The 23,836-nt window shown below is 38.8% G+C and overlaps 1 protein-coding gene across 1 annotated transcript in view; it reads left to right on the plus strand.

The window, feature by feature from the left end:
* Nucleotides 1-23,836, plus strand: part of LOC144084474 (protocadherin-15-like) — a 154,605-nt gene that overhangs the window by 35,404 nt on the left and 95,365 nt on the right. Inside the window, exons 4-6 of the mRNA XM_077612938.1 lie at nucleotides 6,952-7,070; nucleotides 18,166-18,180; nucleotides 19,274-19,339. Coding sequence (XP_077469064.1) covers nucleotides 6,980-7,070; nucleotides 18,166-18,180; nucleotides 19,274-19,339 — 172 coding nt within the window. The 5' untranslated portion in view covers nucleotides 6,952-6,979. The remainder of the gene's footprint in view (nucleotides 1-6,951; nucleotides 7,071-18,165; nucleotides 18,181-19,273; nucleotides 19,340-23,836) is intronic.

Genomic DNA, 23,836 nt, shown 5'->3' on the forward strand with positions numbered 1-23,836 from the left:
AATGGGATTTCAACATTTCACTCATGAATTCAGTCTTTTTTAAAATTATATCCTGATATTTTTTCCCTCTTGTATTCATGTGTTCCAGTCCTGGGTGAAAGAACATAAGTACAGTATATAAATAAGCTTCTTGCACTGTTAGTATGCTCCCAGTGGGAGTATTAAAGCCAAGCAGGATGTGTTTGCGCAGTGTGGACATTTAATTCTCCCAACAAGCGTGCAAGGGAATGAGCGCCTGTAAATCTAAGGGTCTGTTTACACTGCGACACCAAAATGCAACGATTGCGTTGCGGATTGATCGCGTTCATACGGTGACAGGGAATGTGGAAAGCAAAAACACAATCTTATGAGTTCGGCTCCAAAGTAAAACGGTTCATTTGCGGGGCTTGCTCTGCCACCATGTAAATTAAAAATGCAGCAAACTTTTTGCCTTGATAGCATCATCATAAGGCGCACAACAGTTTGGACATGTGCAGTCATCGCTATTGGCAGCTTCCTCCTTCCCTCCCTGCAACATTTGGTCGCGTTTTCGTTTTATTTCACAACATTAAAGGTGTGCGAAAACACACAAATGTTTAAGGCAGAAACACTACAGTGGTTTTGATCAGTAGACTTTTTGGAGAAACACTACTGGCTAGCCATCGTGGACCAACACTCATCTCTCACCATCTTCCCTTTACACCCCATTTCCACTCACTAAATTCCACATCCTCTTTTACTCTAAAAGTAATTTGCTTTTCTGATAAAATGTCCACTCTGAAAACTTACTGTGAGCGACGAGAATTTTGAATGAATATATATTACAAAGGGGGCAAAGGTATAAAATGTCTGCAGAATATTTAATGGCTATTTCAGACCCTCGTCAGTAACTCTGATTATTATTGTTGCTGTTGTTCCGATACGATTGTGTGCTACGTATATAAATATACCACATTGTATGACTTAAAATATTTTTTCACAGACGCTCTTAAATGCTAAGTTAAGACAAAACAAGCCCTTTTTTTCCAACTAGTGCAATAATAAACAACTCGAGGTGTACTTTAAGTTAGACAAGCATGGGTCCCAGTCGATGTTACGTTAATATTTGACCATTTTGTACTCCAGTGTAATGTGAACTAGTAATTCTTACTTTTAGCCTTTCCCGTCCAAACAGAAAACCTCCAGCCTGCATTTACCAGTTGGCGCCGAGAAATGTTGAAAATTATGAATGTTCTATGGACAGGCTGCCTGAGCTGTGGAGAATGTTTTCAAGGAAGTGTATGTATCGCCCTTGGCAGTTCAAAACTGCACAGCCCCCTACTGCATTACAGTAGTACTAAGTTGTTTGTCACTAGGAATTGTGGCGTTGATCGAACGGAGAGCCTTAGCGTTTGAATAAAAACCTTTAATGGGTCGTTTTTTTGTTGTTGATTGGTTCAGTGCGTCACCGTGCAAACGGGCCCCGAGTGTTATATACATTGCGTTAGTGACTTGTATAGCTGATCGTATTGCTATAGAGATCAAGTTTTAGTTGAAGTTGTCTGATTGTGTGTTTACCCACGACGGAAATGTTATCTTTATCGACGCCAATTGTCATTAAAGCACTGTTCCTGTTACTGCTGATTGTATCCCGCAGTAGGTAATGAATTGCTACAGGCTTTAATGCCCTTACATTTGATCTCGCTCGTGAGTTGATGGTAAAAATGAGGAGGAGGGCTCAAGTGGCATGGGGTCGGCTTGCAGCTTCTAGTTTTGCGTCGCACCTAATGGTGCTGTGTGACTTCAGCAGGTGTTTTATTTTGGTAAACGCAATGGATCGGGTTCAGGTTGCGGTTGTGTGTGTCTTTTGGTAAACGCGATGGACCGGGATCAGGTTGCGTTTGTGTGTCATTCTCGATTACTATTGTGAGCAAACGTTAGTTACAGAAAAAATAGGTTTAAAAATTAGGAATGTAAATCTCCAATGCCAATATGATACCACAACAATTCATTCATTCATCTTCCATACCGCCACCAGCGAGAATCAAGCCCGCGCATGCCCGTACCGAAGTCAGGCGAGTAAACCTTTACATCATGAGGTGGCTCCCACAACAATTTACATCTTATTCAACAATATAAAAATACAAAACAAATTTTACACCTTCGGCAATTTTGTTCCTCAATCTCTATATTAAATTAGAAGTATTCTTTTGAAGAAACTGGCATTTCTAAAAAGGACTTTGAATCATTGCTAAACCGAACAATTTATCAATATACTCATATTAGGAGAAACAACAATTGCTTTTGATGTTTTCAAAGGCAGGCTTTGCTGGCCTTGATTAACGTTTTTTTTCTTAGATACATTATGCATATGTTTATAGGTTTTATTATTATTTTGTTTTATGATTATTTTTTATTTCAAAAAAGTTGCTTGTTCATATGTGTTTAAAAATAAAATGTACTGTGAATCTGATTCATACCTGCAGCTCACCATTGTACAAAAATGATTAGAATGATTTAGAACACATCATTGTAGCATCAATATCAGCTGATACCATATTACCAGGTGTCGGAATGTCTGTAGGCAAAAAATGGTATCAGTGCAACTCTTATGAACATATTGTAGCTACACAATGACGATGACTGCTAACAATGACACCAATGTTCCCTCTAATTTTTGGTTTGTCTGGGCAGAAAGACAACCTCCCTGAGCACACTCAGTACCGGTGTGAGCAACATCATCATTGCTCGCCATGGGCACACATCAGTATCACAGCAGGTGTAGGTCTACTACACATAAATGATTTAGTAATAATAAAATGTAATGATTAATATCTATGAATGGGCAGCCCGGCGGATGAGTGGTTCGCGCGTCGGCCTCACAGCTAAAAAAAAAAGGGATTTTATTTTGTGCGCTCCATATGATTTGCTGTGCGCAGAGAAGACGAGAGTAGTGCACAATTGCGCACGCGCGCAGCTTAGAGGGAACATTGAATGACACCATCAGGTGATGAGTCAAACCAAATATTTAAATTCTTGACCTCCACAATGTTTAATGCATGTGTGATAATTTAAGCTAACCATTGAACACCTAATTGAGTTATAATTATCCAATTCTCAAGACAATAGTGGATGCCCTCAAATTTTAGGGACTCCCTGTGACTCATTGCGACAATTGGAGGAAGCGCACTAGTGCTAATGAGGCCATAAAATAGAAATCTGTCAACGGTCTTTATAGCCGATGCTAAAGGTCTTAATCCTAAAGTAATGACGAGACCATCTTAAATTATTAATATGATCTCCATAAGCATTCGAGCGGAGAATTGGACGATTGATTCCGTGGCAAAATTAATTTAAAAAAACCTTAAGTCTGCTCCCAAGAAGTCAAAAGTGTTTATTCTTACTTGGGGTTTGATAATTGCTTGCTAAAAGTTAATGAAACCTTTGACGCAGTGGACTCAAAATCAAAGCATCAGGGACTTTTTTTCTGAGGGGTAAACAACCTCCAGCTGTGTAAGCATCAGGCGCAGCAATAAAGTGTCTCATTTAAGTCAGGGAAGGAAAAATAGCCATTTTCAAGGTACCTGACGTCTTCATTCGTCTCACCGCCCAAATGCCACTGCCTCCTTAACGCAGGTGATAGAATGAAGATGCTGCATCATCAAATAGACTAATGTGCTGAAGTAATGGTACCAAAACATGATCACCTATTTGGATTTTTTCCTCAGCAAATTGGGATTCTGATATTTGGAAAAATACAATTCTAATTAATTATCTAATCATTTGTTTTACTTTAGAAATACAATTGATAAACTAATCCCTCTGACCTGAAACTCTTAAAAGAGCAAAAATATGAACAGGAGGCAGAACGTTATTGCTGTATTTTTTTTGGTTTAGTTAATTAAAAAAAACCCTCCAAACTCAATAGCTATGTCAACTGTAGTCATGGTTGCGTCATTACAAACATATCCAAGTGATGGTTTTCAAGTTTTCATCAAACTTCACAGATAAATTATTGAGCCTTTTTTCTCACTATACTACTCATGGACCACTCAAAGGAGTCTGCTTTTAGTGTTTGGTCAGAAATCTCTGGTGTTCCACTTTCATTAAGTTTGAGGAGCCATCATTTTGCCCCCCGATGGGAATGCGACAGCATGGAGGAGAGGCGATATGGAAGAAGCTCTGAAATGACATTTTCTTTTATCTATATGTGGAAGGCCACATATTTGGATGTGAAAAGGAATGTATAGAAAGGAGAAATCAATTGGGTGACTTTGTTTAGATCCCATCCACCAGTTGGTACCTAATTGAACTTGCTACCTAATGGCTGGCTTTTGTGTACTCACTGCAGTCCCTTAACAGCAAACTATCATTTTTGCATATAAATAGTAATGGAATGGCAAACAACACAGCTATTTTATGAACTTCAATAGACGGATTTCTGACATTGTTGCCATGGAAAAGCAGAATAAAAGTAACCACTTTTGTTAGTGTTGTCACGACTTGTTCCCTGTCATCCTAAACTCAGCGTATGCTGATACGTGATTTTCACAACTTATCATCTGCTCTGCGAAAAAGCCTTATGGGAGTTACTGTAGGTTTGCCATTAAAAAACAACAACAAAAGACAAAAAATAATTGAGTTATTTTTTTTCCCAAGACAGGCGTGCACATGCCTGCTATTCTAATGCAATATTCTGACTTTTTTTCATTGTAACACTCGTGTCGGGTTCCAAAAGACCCTTTTTGAGATTAGGGTCAACTTGATTTGATCACTCACATTGAATTTTCTTTAGTTGAGAAGTAGTGTCTCACACATTGCTTGTTAATCAATTTGAGTGTATTGAATGAAGTGGGTCAGTGACAAGGTCAATGTCATGACTGATCCCGCTAGATCCCGAACGATGTCAAGGCTCCATAAGATAAACAGTGTACGTTCAACTTTTTTTCAGACCACCCATTCAATAAATTCTGTTTTGATTTTTGTGATGATGAAAAGTAAAATGTTTTCCTTTGGGGAAAAAAAACAAGCACATACTGTACATTAACTTGATGGCAGCTTTTGACGGAGATTCTTTTTGTTTTGTTTTTAAGGGTCAGCTATCATCTAGGAGTACTAAAATACTATTTACTGTGAACTCGCCCACTGGCATTGACAGTGATCGTTGTCAAAATTGTTTGAATTTGGAGGCGCTAACAGCGAGTGAAAACATTCATTTCATTTATGTATCATTTCATTCAATGGCAGTGAATAAAATAATTGCCCTATAACCCTTTGCGTTGTCATGGCCAATTCGCTTGCCTCTATATTTTCGTTTCTACAAAAAGAAAACATAATAAATCAACATGGCTAATTTATTTTAAAAAGTATTTCCCCATAACCTGAAAGTATAAGTATATTTTAGGAACATTTAAATAGTTAAAACACTAACTTAAACTACTCATTTTTTAAGGTAACATTTGATACCATATTAAGATCTATAAGTCTGTGAGGTTTGATTTGGTTTTTAACTTATTTTCTGCCATTGAGTGCGCTAGATCTCAAATCCATTTTGATTTACAGGGCTAACATTAAGTGACTGTTTCACTTCTAATAACAGCAATTCAATCCAATTTGAATGCCAACCCTCCAGTTCAAAAATTGGACTTCTAGCACAGTCAGCGACAGGTAATGAGTTCAATGACTACCCTAAGAAAAGTTCACATTCCGACTGTGTTTGGCCGTCTGTGGCGGATAACAAGAAAGAATTGGTGGAAATGGTGCACGGTGTTCCCCCAAGTGCTGCACTTAAGGTCGATCATGCTGTCATCGCAAGATCCCCGACTCACGCTCCGTCACTTTCTGACGAGGGAATTAGCTCCGCCTGCTGTGAACTTGCAGGGAAAAAGTTTAACCGACAGTAAAGATTCGGCAGTGTGGAACACCGTCACGTGGCATGCACAGCAGATTTTAAAATGAGCGAGAGATATTATGGACTTGGCTCACATTCTTAGTTGCAGCTCATTGCAAATGTATTCAGGGTATTTTTTTCTCTTTGTTTGCCAATTGTCAAAACAAAGTTGGCAGGAACTGATTTTATGAATTCTGTTGTTGCATTTAGGATTATTCACTGACTGTGGTGGAAAAAGTCAATTTGAAAGTCACGGAAAATGGCAAAGGAGAGAACAGTTTAAAGTGAAATCTTTTTATTTCAGTACCTGTAACTAGGGAGTAACAGTCTCTGATAAACAAGTACAATATTTGCCCATATTACTAATTCCAGACCCTCCTCTTTGGAGTTTGCATGTGTGGTTTTTCCCAGAGTACTCCGGTTTCCTTCCACATCCCAAAAACATACAGGGTAGAATACTCTAAATTTCCCCTATAGGTGTAAGCATCAGCATGAATAGTTGCCCATCTCCTTGTGTCTGGGGATTGGCTGGCCAACAATTCAGGGTGTCTCCCGCTTCGTGCCCGAAGTCGGCTGGGATAGGCTCCACCACACCCCATCAACCCTTGTGAGGATATGCAAAATGAATAAATGAAAGAAAGAAATAGTAAAAATACAGTAAGGAAACTTTGCCTTGATTAAAAATTAATCCATGTTGTATTGAAAATGCTAAAGTATCGATACTGAGTTGAAAATATTAGTATCGTAACAACACTAGAATGATTTAAAACATGCCTACTAGAACAAGCCACCCTTTTGTCACACCTGCAACTTGGTATGTGTTTTATCTGCGGAGCTGACAAAAACATCACATCTAGTTTGTTTATATAGTCTTAAACCCTGACCAAAACAACATCTTAATGATTCTTTAGTATAGCGAAACTTCACAGAAGAATGCACAAGTGGTATTGGGATTGAAGCAGGACCAATTTTCTAGCTTTATCCTAAAGCACTAGTGTGAATGTGCTTCAAAGTAAAAGGGACAGGGTACTGATGGAGAGGCGTTTGTGTGTGGTCGGGAGCATGAGAGGCAAATGAAAAAAATCTCTCTTTTCTTCTTCTAGGTTGGCAGGCAATAAGGCTTGACAGAAGATGCGCCAGGGCCGCCGCTTTATCGGATGGCTGCTGACGGGAATGGCTGTCCTGTCGTGGCTAAACGCTGTCTGGGGCCAGGACACTGACGGTAAGAGCACCGAAACTTATGATAGAGCGCTGGCCGGCTGGCTGCCACCGATTGGTCACGGTGAAGAGATGATTATGGCTATAGTGCGTGCTTTGACATTAGCTTGTGTGAGCAACGTTTCGGGCCGATGTAGAAAAAGTGGACAGTCATCCTCTGAGTGTTGCACTTACAACAATACTGTTATCAGTCGCGATACAGCCGTTGAATGGCATTCTCGGAAATAACTTGATACTGAGAAATATGAATTTTTCAAGATCTAGCTTCCAAATGCTGGTTACCTTACCAAAGATGGACACCAGCTATTCATACTGCCATCAAGAAATAGCGTTTGTCAACTTTCCCGAGATGATAATGATAGACGTCCAATTGTGTGGTGTCAAAACATCCTCCTGCTGTAATGAGTTTATTGCTCGCAACCGTCCAAACCATTTGAACAGGGAGGGTTGAACTTCGGTTAATTCGCTTTTTTCCATTGGCTGTCATCAGTTTCATGGGATTTGAACTATTATGACTAATTCTCATTATATTACCACATCCATTCTCGCTAATAATATTGTGTTTTTAATTTTTTTTTACTCATGTCTTCATTTTTGTAATTCTGCCGCATATGTGGGAGTTTAATTTGTGCTTGGCCAGCAATTTCATGCTTTTCTTGTTGCCTGACAGAAAACTGGAGAGCATATGCAAATGAAAACAATTTTATTAGTAATTTCGCTTCACTGCCATCCAATATTATTGTGTGAGAGAAGCAATGCTTCCTGCCCAACAAAAGCACCTGCCATTCCAAAAGTGTAATGATGTAACCCTGTCACAAGTGTGCACATTTGTTATGTGCGATGTCATTTGGTGACATTTTGCCATTTTTCCAGCATGCCACCTAACAAGTTTTTAGTGTGGCCTATAATGAAATCAAACGCAAACTCCTCTTGCACTTATGAGGTCAGTCAGGCTGTTATTGCCCATGTGAGCTCTTAAGGTCTAACCATATTGGTTTAACTGGGCAGATTTTTTTTTCACCCTCAATACAGCGTCTTCTCGCTTGTAAATCTCTGTCCTTGGCCCACCACAAGGCACATTTTAGCCTTTTGCGCTACTGCTGATATGATTAGAATTGAGTTAAGGGCAATTACATATTTGAACATGTTTCGGATAAAAAAAAAGAAAAAAAATTCAAGTCATTAAGGGTGTTGGAGGTACCAAGGTTGCTTCATAAATGAACTGTTTTTAGATAGACTTAACCGTAACTTTGCCATTCTGCTATTCATGACGATGAAACTGAGGAATTCGTGTGCGGTCTTTTGGTCGCCCCGACCGCGACAACGGGCGACCAAAAGACCGGCAACAAAACAAGGTAAAACAACACGGTCTACGCATCAATAAAAGCCGACAATGGCCATGAGCAGTTTCACTGAGCGGACGTGTGAGTGTATAAGAGTTTGTATGTACATGAGTTGTCCCCTTAGGAAGGGACGTCAGTCAGGGTCTTAACAAGTTCTCCAACAAAAAACAATAAAAGTCCGGGAAATGTGGAGCTTTTCTTTAGCCTAATAATTACTAGGGCATTAAGTATGACTAAATAGTAATTCGCAGTTTGTATTTAGGGAATTTGAGCAACAATTTAAATGGTAATTATCAATAACCTTCCGGGCGACCAAAAGACTGGTGACCAAAAGATCGGCGACCAAAAGACCGGCGACCAATCGACCGTATACCAAGGAATTACATAGACCTTCCTACTCGGTGAATAGCTTCAATTTTTTCTCATATAGAACTCTTTGCCTGCCAGAACAGAAGTATAATTTCAATCCATTTAGTCGTTTAACGAAGTCAGTGGCACTGGACAAAAAAAAAAGTTTATTACTGTCAATTATATGGCAGAGAATAAGTTAAAGATGCTTAAAATTGAGAAATGAAGCCCATAAGATATTTAAAATAATTTAAAAACCTGAATACAATGCCCAAAAACAAGATGAAGAAAAAAAAATACAAAAAAGTACTGTCCATTAAGATGACCATCCCTCCCAATCAAATTGAATTGGATGTATAGTACCGTCTGTGGCTGGGAAAGATGGACTACAGTTCAACGAGCGTCAACGGAAGGTCAAACATCATTCCGGAGCACTCTGTCCAGATGCGCAGTGTCCATACATCACCCCTAAATCACCCCTAAATCCCTCTAGACGCTTAATCCGCATGCAAACACACACCAGGCTTTACGGGTTTCTGAGCGTCATGTGTGGATTAGTCGATATTTCTATGGAGGCTCCCGCCATGTGACTCTCTGTACATTTCTGAGCAGCAGTGGTTGTCTATTTCAGGGATTTTCTGATTAGAGGACAGATGTGCTGCTTGTGTCTTGATAGAGCAGCCTTTAGAAAAATGGGGAGCGCTCAATTGACAGTGGTCTGCCATTGGGTTGTAATCAAGCTTCGGTAGCACTGGGGGCAAAGGATGAGCAGAAAGGTACTCAGAGTTCCCCTAAATGACCAAACCTGGAGCTTCTCGGTAGGCCGTCACGTATGGACAGTGCTGTGATTGCAACGTTGGGTTTTGTCCAAACGTAGTGCGGTATCTCATTAAGAATTTGCTAGCCTGGTCAATGAAATAAAATTTAATTAGGGCAATTATGATAATACCTCATATAAAACAATTAAATATCTATATTAAATTGACCTACTAATACGCTCAGACGGGCTGGGGGTGCTCAAGGACAGCCAACTAGTATTTAGATAAAAAGGTTGTTACTAAAAATGTTTCAATTGGCTACAGCGGATCTCTACTAGATTAACAAAAGTTCTTTAAACATTTAATTCAGTCAATCTTTTATGTACCACTAGAGAGAGCACATTTACCAATGGTTGTACTCATACCACACTTTGAGAACCACCAAATTTGAGAATCTAGCAGTCTGGATTTATTCTAAATGTGATTAAAAATGTATTTAGGTGGCGTACAAACGCCTAAGTAGAAGACAAGCAAATCCGCTTGTCTATCTTTTGATCTATTGTGATACTGTGGGAATTAATGTGCACCTTTCGCCATCTGATACTTTAATCAATAGCACTGCCAGTTTGACCCTTCACAATAAACACCCATGGACAATTAAAAGTCTGAGCTTTCTTTGGAACAGTGGAGACAGCATGCAAAAAGAAGCCATGTGGTGCTGTCTGCCTTAGCATCGATCCATTCAATTTTTTGCCGTGCGGTGAGGAAGCGGCTGATTTGATTCCTCTGCATTGGAGGTCTTGCTTCCAAGAGCTGTTGCTGATCAGAAACAAAACACAAAGCTTCTATAGAGAGATGCAGATTAATTAATTAAAAATAATAAAAGATTCTGAGATATTTTGCAATATTATATTGCACAATTCTTGTATTGATACAAATCTGTCTGAAACTATCTTTTACACATTTTTTTTTGTTTTAGTCTTTTTTGGCTGGAAATGAACAAAAGTTGCTGCACTGCCACTCTCGTCCACCAATTAGCAGCACGCAGCTGCCGTGCCTTTCAATCTGCTGAAACGAGTGTGTTTAAATCTGTGCAGGTTGACCGACTTGTGTTCCTTCAAAAGAATCTTGCTTGGACGCACGAGCGTACAGATTGCCAGCTCAATTCCATGTAAAATTTTACTATGCACATTGATAAATAAAGGACCCAACAGATTGCTGCCAAAATTTACCATTAGAATAGTCTCTGTTGCAGCATTCAATGACATGCCTTTTCCTTTGAAATGAATTGGATGTCTGTCGTTGTCAGGGGGAGGAAATGAGTCAAGACACTCATGCAATAATAAAGTATGTCAGCCCGAAATATATACAGTCTGTGAGGGAGAGCTTTTTACAAATTGTCTGCGTCTGTGGAAAAAACAAAAACAAAAAAACCCAATCAATTAATCTTGTTTTTCTTTAATGTTGTGTCGTAGAATATTGTAAATTGACTTCCTGAATTGCCGTGCATCAATAATTGTTATAATAATTGCAAATGGCATCAAATCTGGAGTAACCCAGAGGTTCCCACACCTAACATACATTGTGTTAATCTTTACATAATTTGCCCACAAAATGGGCGAAAAAAGGCCAGGGACCAACAAGAGTATAAAATAATTTTTATAAGGTTACTTGGAGTTTAAGGTCTCTCCAATGAGCATTTAAAGAAACAAGATTTGCACTTTTTTTTCCAAATGGGACTTAAGATCTTTAAGGTCTTTGCCCAGGTAATTGCTTTGCTACTGTTTTGTTTTGAAATGAAATTAATTGGCCTCCCTGTAAAAAAAGTGATTTAAAAGATGTTTATTCAAAATGAATGAATTAAAAGCCGTGACGCAATTAGATTTTTTTTTTTTAAGAAATTTTCCGCCCATTAAATATACATGTTTATAACATGGCTAACCAAAACAATCGCTCTACTTTCATGGTGGTTATGCTTTATGAGTATATAAACAGAGAATACCCACATGACTGAGGGCATACCCTGTTGGCAAATGTAATAATGAGCTCTGCGCTACTATTTATGATCCTCTCAGCTTGCCACGAGGTAAAATGACATGTTTACACAGAGCTCAAGATGCCCTCATCGCCCTGCATTATCATACGGCCTTGCATGCGCCCAATTGACTGACATTGTATTTTTTATCACGGATCATCGCCTGCAAACAACATATTCATTTTCTTAGGTTAGCAGCAGTTCAGTTCATTGTAAATGTGGACCAATTCCAAATCATATAACAAGGATTGGTCATTGATGAATTCATGTTTCTTTCTCAAGCCGTAAAACCATATGAAAAAAAAATGTAAAGCTACGGATGAATTGTGAGTTGCAGTCACATCGATTTAATCCTCCACGGCAGAGAATAAAACCAAACAAACAATGTTTAATGTGTCCTAATGGCCATTAGCGATGATTGGTCGTCAGAGCAACTGCCAGCCGCTTCCTGACCTGCCGATCACTTTATTGTGGGTGCCAAGTGCGTTAAACTGCCAAATTAAGGGCAGCAATGCTCCAGACAAATCTCCACCTGCCTTTCTGGGGCAAGATTTCCTTAAGAACTACTTTTAACGCATTGGCTACCATTAGATGTCCAATTTTCATTCTTTTGCTGTGTATTTGAATTGGTTTCTCACTTGTAGACATACTACCTTGTCAGGGTCGTGGGGTGCTGGAGTCTATGCCAGAGTCAGGCGGACTACACCCTGAACTGGTTGCACAGAAAGACAGACAACCATCCGCACTCACAATCACACCGCCACCAAGTGGGAATTGATTCCACTTCTTTCTCGAAAACCAAAGTGGATTTTTAACTCTTTTAGTCAAATGGGTTTAGTAGACATCCAATTCATTTGAAGTCGGGGGGTTGGCACCAAATGAACGAATGGTCTTCTATCACTGTCGATAGCAGCTGATGCAGTCATCCATCCATTTATCCACCACAGAGTGGAACAAGCTCAAATTGCCTGTTGTGTCATAGATCGGATTCTTGGCCGACACTAACAAACAGACGACACTAAAAAGAATTAGTCGATCAAAAGCCTAATCTTGCCAGCAATATCTTTATTCTGTTATGATTACATCTCTTTAGTTGAAAAGAATTCTAGCTCCAATCTGCCACGATGAGCTAATTCACTAATTGGCTACCCATGAGAGCAATAGACGTCCAATCCATTTGGAATGGCATAGCAGCAAATGAGCTAAGGTGCCACCACACAGTAAACTACCTAAATAACCTATCAAATTTAGCGATTACACCAAATTATTCAATAGATTACTCCATCTACTCTTTCTTTGCCAATGATCATGTGTCAGTCCTATGGACCCCGATAGATGTCAATGGCAGTCAGAGTTGACATGAAGTGACATAAAATCATCAGGAAGTAACCCAGAATAACCAGGTAGTGAATCAGAATGAATAGGAAGTGACCCAGCACTGTCTGATTAAAATAGAAAGTGCCATAAAATCTATAGGAGTTTATTGACAAGCACGAAAGTGTTCCCATACAATTTATCTATGAACTGCATTTTCAAATTTTCCATTTGAGCGTCAAACCAAGCCCCTTTTCACTTTGATATTCGATATTGTCCCGAATCAATTAGTCTTAAGAAAGAAGACTAATGGAGTGTACCTGTAATAACGCAAGTCTTTTGATGTCTGATCCTGTGATTACACCCACCCCCCAAATATAAGCCACAGCGCTTGTTTGTCATGACCTGCCATCTGCCCGCCAGCAGCCGACGCACGGATTGCTGCTTTTTCCTCGTTTTTATCTTAATTTCCCTCTTGAATTATTTCCCACATGCTGCCATGTGGATTAGTCCTATCGTTAACCTGTTTGTATGACATCTTATTGAGAACATCCTGTCCAAAGTGTTAATTCCCCAAATGCAATATTCCTCTAGGCGGGATGCATTTTTTATATAAGAGGGAAAAGGTGTTTACGGCTGTATTATGAACGTTTACGGCTGTTTACTATGAATACTGGCGGTTGGACCATCCTCGTTATTTCTGTTGTTTTCTCTGTCTAAAACTGGCCAAGTTAATGGATTGTTAGAAAAAGTTACTTTCAAACCCTTAGGCTTTGTTCGATTACTTTTTTAGGTCACAAGAAATGGTTTGTTTCCTTTTTGACTGATATCACTTATTCTCGGCAGTATCAACTTTTTATGACTTTATGACTCTTCAAAATCTATATATTTTTCTACCAGACACAAAAATCATTAATACTTTTCAGAATTATTTTTCATTTCTTATTATTTGTGGCCGTTCTTTATTTATTTTCTAAATTATTTATTGACTTTAATTACAAAAATAGACCAATATAGCAAATGAACAACGGTTCACTTGTTACACCAAGCTCCCCCAAGACCCCCCATTTCAAATTGAATGGACGTCTACGAGTGATAACATTTGTATTTTAACTTGTACACCTCTGCAGGGGAGGGTTTTTGATTTATCGCTTGCTTAAAAAGGTTACTTTTCCATTTGAAACCACAGGAAAGAACACGCAATTGAATGGCAAGAGTAGGGGGGAAAGGAAACATTTTGTTCGGAAAAACAACTAAATGTCACTGACCAGAAGTGAACGTTGCTCTGCCTTGTTGCACTGGATGTCATCTGCGGATTACCTTTTAAGGGCTTCACTGATTTTCTTTATCAAAGGATCAAGTAAGACTGGTTGCCAAAAATTGTCCTCTAAGCAGGGTAAAAAAAATGGGGCTCACAATGCTGCCCTCCTTTGGGTTGCAGCCTTATAATACCATTGTTGCATTTCAATCAGTAAAGACAGAGGCTAACAAGCTACATGTTAACCTTGGCAATGATCATGCGAACATACACCACACAGTAGCTAATACGTATTTTTGTTATGTACTCCGCCAATGATCATGTGAACATAAAACACATAGAAACTAATACCTAGTTTTATTATGTATTCAAAATGAAATGACACTACTGTCTCCAAACGTTAGGGTTTGAAATTGCACTGGGGTTAAGTTGGTGTAACAAGTCCTTTTAGCAGAGTAAATTAACTCAAAAGAGAATTAAAAAGGCGCTTTACGAGCCCCATTTAAATTTGCCACGACAGGAGGAGAACTACCGTGTTTTTTTCAACACAGTAGTCTCCCTTCTTTTAAATGTTCAATTTTGGCTTAATTTATTACATGTTAAAGAACAAATCAGACCTGTAGATTTCAATAAGAGCAGACTCACTAATTTAATAATTCATGCAAAAATCTGCTTTTGCTGTGGAAGCAATAAAAACTGTAGTTACATCATATTAATCTATTCTTTTATTCCAATCTTATTTCCTTTACAACTTTAATTGCAGTGGCATATAGCGTGATTTATATGGCTAATTATCAACTAATCTGTAAAATGATCTATAGCAACTATCGAAAGAATCCCGTCTGTTTTTTTATTATCCTAGTTTTTTTTATTTTTATCGTCACTAGGGCACTTGTGATAACGCTTATACCTTTCGTTCCCTCAGCATCTGCTCTAAAAGGACCACATATTGTTTTTCACGACTGCCCAAATTCATATGCAAGATGTGTTTTTGTGTGTATGAGAAGGTTTACAATCTGACGCGGCGCCAAATGACTGCCCTTGGCGGAAGTCTGCGCTCTGCTGAATGACATTCACGTATATTTCAAGACACGCTGGGTAATATAAATAAACGGCCATTGCTAAAATACAATGTCGTTAAATGTGCACGTTTCGGTACTCAACTTATTCACTGCTATTGGCGCGGCTAGACGTCCAATCTATTTGGACCTGGAAGGCATTGTAGCAATCCACCAAAGGCAGCAGATGAGTTAATTTTTTTTCTTTTTCTGTGGCATATTTATCATTTTCTCTTGGCTGCCTTAAAAATAAATAATAAACATAATCCAATAAAGACTTCTAACTATTTGGAAGAAAAAACTACGGCCAATTGAGGACACTTTTGATGATTTTGATGTGAAGTAAATCACCAATTCTGTGATATTCGCCACTGTTGGTTTTTGTTCTTTTCAATCTATTTGATACAATATTGTGTGTATTTGACCTCAAGAAATGAGATTACAATACGTTATTTTGATCTGTATTTACTTCTTCCTCTGACCTTTGACGCCTCTTCATCATTTGACCTACCCTGGAAATTTGAATTAAAATAGGCTAATGTGTTATCATGAAATTCCTATTATCAACCTTCTGACTTCTTAACTCATGACCCCTAAATTTGATCACCTCATGCCTTTCATTTAATAGACACACTGAAAGTTTCATGATAATCTCTTCCGTTGTTAGAATTATTATGGAATATTCTATATGTGTTGTAAGCATTTTTAATAAGTAATAAGGCATTTTAATTACTTTTGTATAAGACTGGGACAAACTCGAGGTCACCCTGCTGGCTCCAGCTTGTTGACATAACACCTCACCCTCCAAGGACTGTTTACTGGGAGATCTACGAAGGACTCATAAATTGTTTTGTCTGGGACACCGGCAGTTTACCTTATAAAGAAATTATTATGCTCATACTGCAAATTCTTACGCAGGTGTTTTTCTTTCAATGGCAATTGTTTAAATCAGATTACCTTTGAATGTTTTGGTTATGTGCCGCTAAATGTACCGAAGAGTATGCAGCTCGTCAGAATGCACTGGGGACTAAGACGGCGTCACATTGCATCTCCTTGCAAGTTGTAAGCAGAGTTTGTTGAAAGATGTTTTTCCTTTTTTAATTAAATATTACTAATAATGATTTAAAAGGTTTGAATCATTATTCCAACAGTTATCTTCAACACAAACATACAGACATACCAAACCGAATACATAACGCCCACCTTCCATTGATTTCAGATACTGGCGGAGGTAAAAATACAATTAAAAAGAATAAAAAATAAATAACTCTTTATTCTCATGACCTAGAAAAGAAAAGTGAGCCCTATACTGTGTTACTTGATAAAAAAATATGTATACATTGAAAAATTTGTTTGAGCATTCCATCATCCCTGTTAATGACCTCAACCTAAATCATATATGTATTCATTTTTTTAAATGTAATTCGATGGTCCTGGTATTTATTCTTGATCTCTTTTCGATCTAGTCTCAGTGGGATAGTTTGATCTTGAGCATAACACCACTTCTGACTCTCACATTTGCACCCCCCCACTCAGGCTGCATCTATTTCCAGACCACATTAGCATACCAGCATTTTAGATGCAGACTCTTGTTTATTCTTCCAGCCTTCAGCCACAGTTATCTATTTAGCGGCTTCAATTTGCACCTATTACCGAATACGTTCGCTTTCATTTCCGTAGAAAGCTTGCCTAATTATCATCCTACCCAAAGTGGGAACGACGGACGTACTCCAAGAATTATCCGTGCCGCTTCTGAACAAAGGAATTTAAACGTCAGTTAGATGTCTAAGTGTCCGTTCGTCCTTTGCTCTTGATTGAAATGCTATCGCCATGCATATTTCATGTAACGGTGCTATACCTGCTCGTACCTGCGACAGGTGCACAGTTGTTGAGAGCTAGCGAAACCGTAAACTGCAACTGTAATGCGGTGCCGCTGACCCACCAGCTGACGGCTTCTAACGTGACATGCCCGTATGTAAGACGAGACGGATGATTTGCTCATTTGACTCTCCCAGTGCAAATGGATTGTACGATGTCAATGGTGCGAAACAATCCCCTTCAAATCCCTCAAAAGCCACAAAAAATGTAGTAAGGCACTACTCATCTTGGTAATTTTTCATCATTAGGGTGCCTCAAGGTGGTGCCTAAAGACTATTTTTGTCTGGAAATAAGAAAAACCCTCAAGTGGGAAAAACGATTCCAAACACCAGGGGTGTCCATACTAGAGGGCTGCGGTGGATTCGTGGTTTTGTTCCAAAAGTACGTTTATCTCTAAATAGTGAAATGACATAGTAACACCAAGGTGCAAGAAAATGGTGCCAAATCACTAGTTTTGTCTAAAGGAAACTCCAACTTGGATCAACAACACTCCACAAAACCAATATAGTCCTCAAGCATTACTTTTTTTTCGACAACTTCACAACTCTCAAAACAGATACCACAATGCAACAAACCAAGCACAATCTTTATTCATTAAAACGTCATGACTTTGGAAATCGTTAAACATAACTGAAAACACCAACAACTGCAACAATTGGTAGCAAAGCACTTTTTTCCTCAATGAAATTCCTCTTAGACTTAGACTAGATTTCATCGAGAGGCATAATATTGGAGTCAAAGCACAGCTTTTGTTTAAATCGAACCCCGATAACCAACATTTTTCTTTGACATTAACTTATGTCAGCCTACTTCCACAAAACCAACATGTCGATAGAAGGCCTTACAACTGTCCCCTCCTTCTAAAAGCAACACCAAATTCTGATTTCACTCCAGTGTTGAAATTGATTCATGTTTCTAACGCAGCCTCTATCTCATACGACGCTATCAGCCTGGTAGCAGGAGTAAATGTGTTGCAATAATGCATTTCTCCAATGTTTCGCCTCTTTTTTCCTTCTAATAACTGCTCATCTTTCTAATGATCTTTATGTTCATGCTTTTCTTTCATGATTTTGCCCTTCTTCTCACTGGCTCCACTAACCTCTTCAGACTGGCAATATGAGGGTAAGAGGGCTCCTCTCTTTCAGTTTCCACCCCCGTCTGCCGCCCCATCATTGCACGTCTTGCCCGACGTGATCTCCATCTGTAAAATTCCCCACTTTTGTTTTTTGTTTTGTTTTCGCCAATGCTGTGACCTGCTTGTCGCTGTCTCATTGTCCACACTTGATGTCTGTCGCCTGTTTTGTACGACCTGCACTCCAATTAGTCTGTTTTCTTGTGTGTTTTTTCCACCCCACTTACACATAATATACTCTACGGTTAAACCTCCCAAGTTTAATGTAAGCCATTTTGGGTGAGTCCATAAATGGAGCTGAAGCTAATAAATTTGGAGAAAACAAAAACGTCTTTTCAATTAAACTTTTTTAAATGAGGCAATAAGTTGTTGATCTAAAAGAAGCGATAAAAAAAGAAAATAAATGTTTATTTTATTTGAAGATCCAATCCAATTCCTACTATAAATTTTGGTTTGGGCGACTACTAGTCACAACATAATTTAATTATTCATTAATTAATTAATTTTCGGAACCGTTTATCCTCACAAGGTTCCTCACAAGGGTCACGGGGGTGCTGGAGCCTATCCCAGGTAACTACATGCATCAGGTGGGGGACACCCTGAATGGGTAGCCATGCACGGACACCCATTCACACTCACTATCTTACCTAAGGGCAATTTAGAGTATTCAACTAGCCTATCCTGCATGTTTCTGGGATGTGGGAGGAAACCAGAGTACCCAAAGACAACCCACACAAGCCTGGGGAAAACATGCAAACTCCACACAGTGAGGACCAACCTGGCATCAAACTCTTGACCTTAGAACTGTGAGGCGGCGCGCTAACAACTCGGCCGCTGGGCTGCCATCAATATAATTAACTGACGTAAAATTCTTTAGTAATTGGGCAAAAATAATCAAATATTTGGAACATCCTTCCATCCTTCCATTTTGTAATGCGGTTATTTATAGGCTGAATAGTTTTAATGTGCCACATGTTTTTTTTTTTACTGTAATTAAACAGGGTTACATGTTTTATTGCTGTTGTTTTGTAGTTTCTTAACATATATTGTCACCAAAACTGACTATTTCTCATCTTTCAACAGAATGCAAACTTTCCCGGCCCGGCCCCCCAGCTACTATCGTGACCATTGACGAGGAGAGCCCCAACGGTATGTAATAACCTGCCACGTTTCCACCCTAGGCGGCACGCTACCTTTTCAGACAGGCTGGCAAACCACATGTGCAGATGGTGTTACACGGCGTCATACAGTATGTGTGCAACATGGCACACTTGATAGCACAGGCGTGTGCGTGTGTTTGTGTGCGTCCCCTGGAGGGATTAGCATTAACTGAGTTTAATGAGGGGGGTGGGTTGAGTCAGGGAAGCTTGTTAAGGCTGTCAGATTGAAAGAAAATAAGCGTTCACGTTTGCGGTAGTGGGATAAAATTTGTGTACACTCAAACTATTTTTTTGTACAGCTAAATGTTAAGGTTTATTAAAGACATGTTAAATACATAGGTAACCCAAGAAAACAAAAAAATGCAGGCACCCAATCCGTTTCATTTACATGTTGAACGTATTTTGAATATTTCAAGAAAGTAGTAGTAGTAGTAGTAGTAGTAATAGTAGTAATAGTAGCGGTGGTAGTGGTGGTAGTAGTAGTAGTAGTAGTAATAGTAGTAATAGTAGCGGTGGTAGTGGTGGTAGTAGTAGTAGTAATAGTAGTAATAGTAATAGTAGCGGTGGTGGTGGTAGCAGTAGTAGTAGTAATAGTAATAGTACCGGTGGTACTGGTGGTAGTAGTATTCGTAGTAGTAGTAGTGGTGGTAGTAGTAGTAGTGGTGGTAGTGGTGGTGATAGTACTAGTAGTGGTGGTGGTAGTAGTAGTAGTAGTAGTGGTGGTGCTGGTGCTGGTAGTAGTAATAGTAGTAGTAGTGGTAGTAGTAGTAGTAGTAGTGGTGGTGGTGGTGGTGGTGGTAGTAGTAGTTTTTGTAATAATCAAAATTTTGATTAGTGGGTCAAACAATGCCTTGCATGCATTTTCTATGGAATCCAATTAAAACTTTTTTTCTCAACTGTGGCGGTTAGGTAAAAATAATTTTGGATGACACAGACTATATCAGATGGACAGCAGTGTTTTGATTTGGATCATTCACCTCTTGTTTTTCTTTCCCCCCCTATTTGTCGCATTTATTGTATATATTCCATATACTCCTCTATATCAGCACCATCTGGTGTTAAGACTGAGAAATGTGACAGAACGTAGACTAAATTCTAGCTGATGTGTGCCGTGCTGAAAGATATTTTCCTAATTTGTTACGGGCTGATAGAATCTGGGCAGTGGGGCGCAGTTTGGACATGCCTGGGTTGCACCATTAGTTTAAAAGAGCCCTTTTCTCTGAAACAACACCATGTTGAACTTTAGCCATTGAGTTAAAAAAAATAATAATAACAGGCTGCGAGCAAGTGGTGCACTCCGATTTACCTGCAAGACACAATTAATCAACTATCCCTCCCACACAATTGAAACAAATCGCCTCCCTAGTTTCTGCAATGAAAGTGAAATAAAAGTGAAAACAATTTGGGTGAGCAAACTCACTCCAAAGCAATCCACCGGTGGGATTACAATAATTACACTCAGGTGATTGTGTTTGCTTTCCTTTTTACGGTGGTATTAAAATCGGTGATTACGGAAGGCCTGCACAAGGACGCACCCTTATTGTGCGCCACCGGTTCTCCCAAGACCAGATGAAAGACATTTAGAGGGATAATTGCTTTGGCCAATAACGTCGCCTCGGCCTGTTTTACATCCCATTACGGCGAGGACGGACGGCAGGTCGTTTCATCGCGTTCGCTGAGGAAAATAAAAAGACGCCGAAAGGTAAATGAGTACTTTATGAGCGAAGGATTAGCGCAAAACCCACCCACGCAGGCATGAATACACGCACGCACGCAGAAAGGTAAATTGAAAGCACCATACTGTACAAACTCCACAGTATGCTATTGTAAGATACTGCTATCTTCCATTAACACACGTGTGACCTGGCACTGCAAATTGAGCCATTTTTTTAGTATAATCAACAAAAAATCAGTTTTTCCATGTCATTTAATTTAATAGCTGCAAGCGCCTCCCAGTTCAAATGTATTGGACGGCCATCATGTCAATGGCATTGAAACATGATTGTTTACTATCAGTCCTCTTAGTTCTAACAAATTAATTATCTAATGCCGTCAGTGGAATCGAAATGTATTCATTGTCGTTTTTGTTCAATGAAATTTATCACCGTCAATGGCAGCCAATGAGTTAATTTACTTTGAACAGTAGGACCGTTTTTGTAGAGGGATTTGGCCAATTATGTTTGTCGCCATGTTTTTCCAAGGTAACCATCTCCGATATTTACATGAACTGACCGTCCACATATGAAATGAACTGTTTAGCTTCCAATGCAGGTAGTAACGTCTACGTTCCTCTAATAATCATTTTCTTTATTTAATGGTCCCTGCATCCCTAATGTAGCATATTTAGACCGTAATTAGAGGGGATACATTACGGAAAATTGATTTTTTAATTGCTTGATTAAGAATAGCTGAGACCTGGGAGGGCCCGCTCAGCTCTTAGGTGTGAAAATAAACAACTAAATCAATCTTTTGTTAGAATTTTATTTCCCAAAATGTGTCCATACGAGCTGTTGGGAATTCACGTACTGCATGCACATGGGCATTATCACTTACCGTGCCTTTGACTATGACATGCGTCCAATCTATCTTCTGCTGTCAATTGTAATGAGTGTATCACTAGTAGATATTCAAAGGAACAAATGTTCCTTTGCTGCTAGGCCTACCGCTTCAAATGGATTCGCCATCGAGCGCCATCAATAGTTGCCAATGGGTTAAGAATTATGGCTACAATTTGGGAAGTGGTTGCCTTGGGAACAAATGCGACTCGTTACTCCATTGAAGGTGATAGAATCCCAGCCTGTTTCTTGTTTGAACATTTTCATAAAACAAGCAAAAAAATTAGAAGGGGGAAGATGCAAATTAATTGGAATCAACTATAATGTTTATTAAGAAATCCTTATAAAAATGTATAATAATCAATAACATTAAATTTTTTATTGCGATCGGCTGGCCACCGATTCAGGGTGTCCCCCGCCTCTGGCCCGGAGTCAGCTGGGATAGGCTCCAGCACCCCCGTGACCCTAATGAGGATGAAGCGGTTCAGAAAATGAGATGAAATGAAATTAACATTTTTAAAGTAAAAAGTAGTCTCATTCTCAGCTCTAAACTATATAATGAGTAGAATTATTTTTATCTTTTTTGATGATCTGTTTTTATTCACATTTTACTTATTGAACTTTTCATTAACAAAATGTTTAAGATTAAAATTTCTTAAATTAATATTTGAATTTTTTTGTAATAGCAAACATTGTTACTTGCCTAACAAAGAGTTGAGCAGTCATTTTTGTTTTAACTCTCATGCTATTAATTTACAAACAAATAAGTAATATTCATGTAAACGAAATAATAAGATAATCCTAACTAAATAACTAGTAATTATGTTTTTTAATGTCCAAAACTAGTCACCCTTTAAAATGTTGAGTATCGTATTTTTCATATTTCTTAAGAAAACAGCAACTGAAAAAAAATTGAATATGTTTTGGATTCTGCATCAAAATTAGGAAACCACCATTAAAAAGAAAAACACCAACAACAAAAAATACTTACCCAGCGTAATCCAATTCTTGTCAGCATTCATTACAACTCTAAAGTAAAAAAGAATAATACCAACATTACAGTCTGTAAGCAGGTAAAAATGCAAAGTTCAAGTAATAATCAGCGAGAAGAAGCCTAATTGTGTTGGTGATGGGAGGAAATTGAGGAGAAGATAACGAGTCTGTGGCGATCCGGATATCCACCTCATCTCATTAATTGTTTCAACTAGTTAGATTTCAGAACTGCCTGGAGACCTTTGAATACTCAAGATAACCCAGTGGCCATCTGCTGTGGAAGGGAAAAAGAGGCCTTTTAAGACAGGTTGCCTGGTAATAATGATCTCTCTTTTACCCCAGTGTGCCATTTTAATGACATGAGGTCGGATTTAACTCTGGGCACTCCCGAGTCAAGTAGGGAAAGACATCAAGTGAGTGTCTTTAAGTTTCTTACATGGATGGGCGTCTGATCGAATGATGTCGGCCCCTCCCAGTTAAATAAAATTGGGTATTCTTGCCTTCAATAGGCGCTCTCAAGGTCAATTTCCTTCGTACTACCACAACTCATAATATAGGACCTATGTTGGCAGTTAATGAGTTCGGAAAAGGATACATATTTGTATTTTCTCTTCTGCATTTAGTTTTATAATATAGGTTGCAATAAAACACATCAATATCAAACTGTTTTTGAATGGCATCTTGCAATCTTATAAAACTGCAATCAAGGCAAATTCCACCTCAAATCTCTCTTCGTCTACACGTATATAAATGCCCAGACAATAATCTCGCACCATCAGTGGAAGCCAATGAGCTAATCGCCTGTTGGCCTTCAAATGCACTCATTATCTAGGCCCTAAATGGACTTCTCTCAAACTCAAATAATTTTACTCGTTTGCTTTTCGCGGACGGCGTGTACTGGGGGCAGTAGGTAGATACAAATCAAAAAATTTGCAGAG

The sequence above is a fragment of the Stigmatopora argus genome, chromosome 11, assembly GCF_051989625.1.
Source record: "Stigmatopora argus isolate UIUO_Sarg chromosome 11, RoL_Sarg_1.0, whole genome shotgun sequence".
NCBI lineage: Eukaryota > Metazoa > Chordata > Actinopteri > Syngnathiformes > Syngnathidae > Stigmatopora > Stigmatopora argus.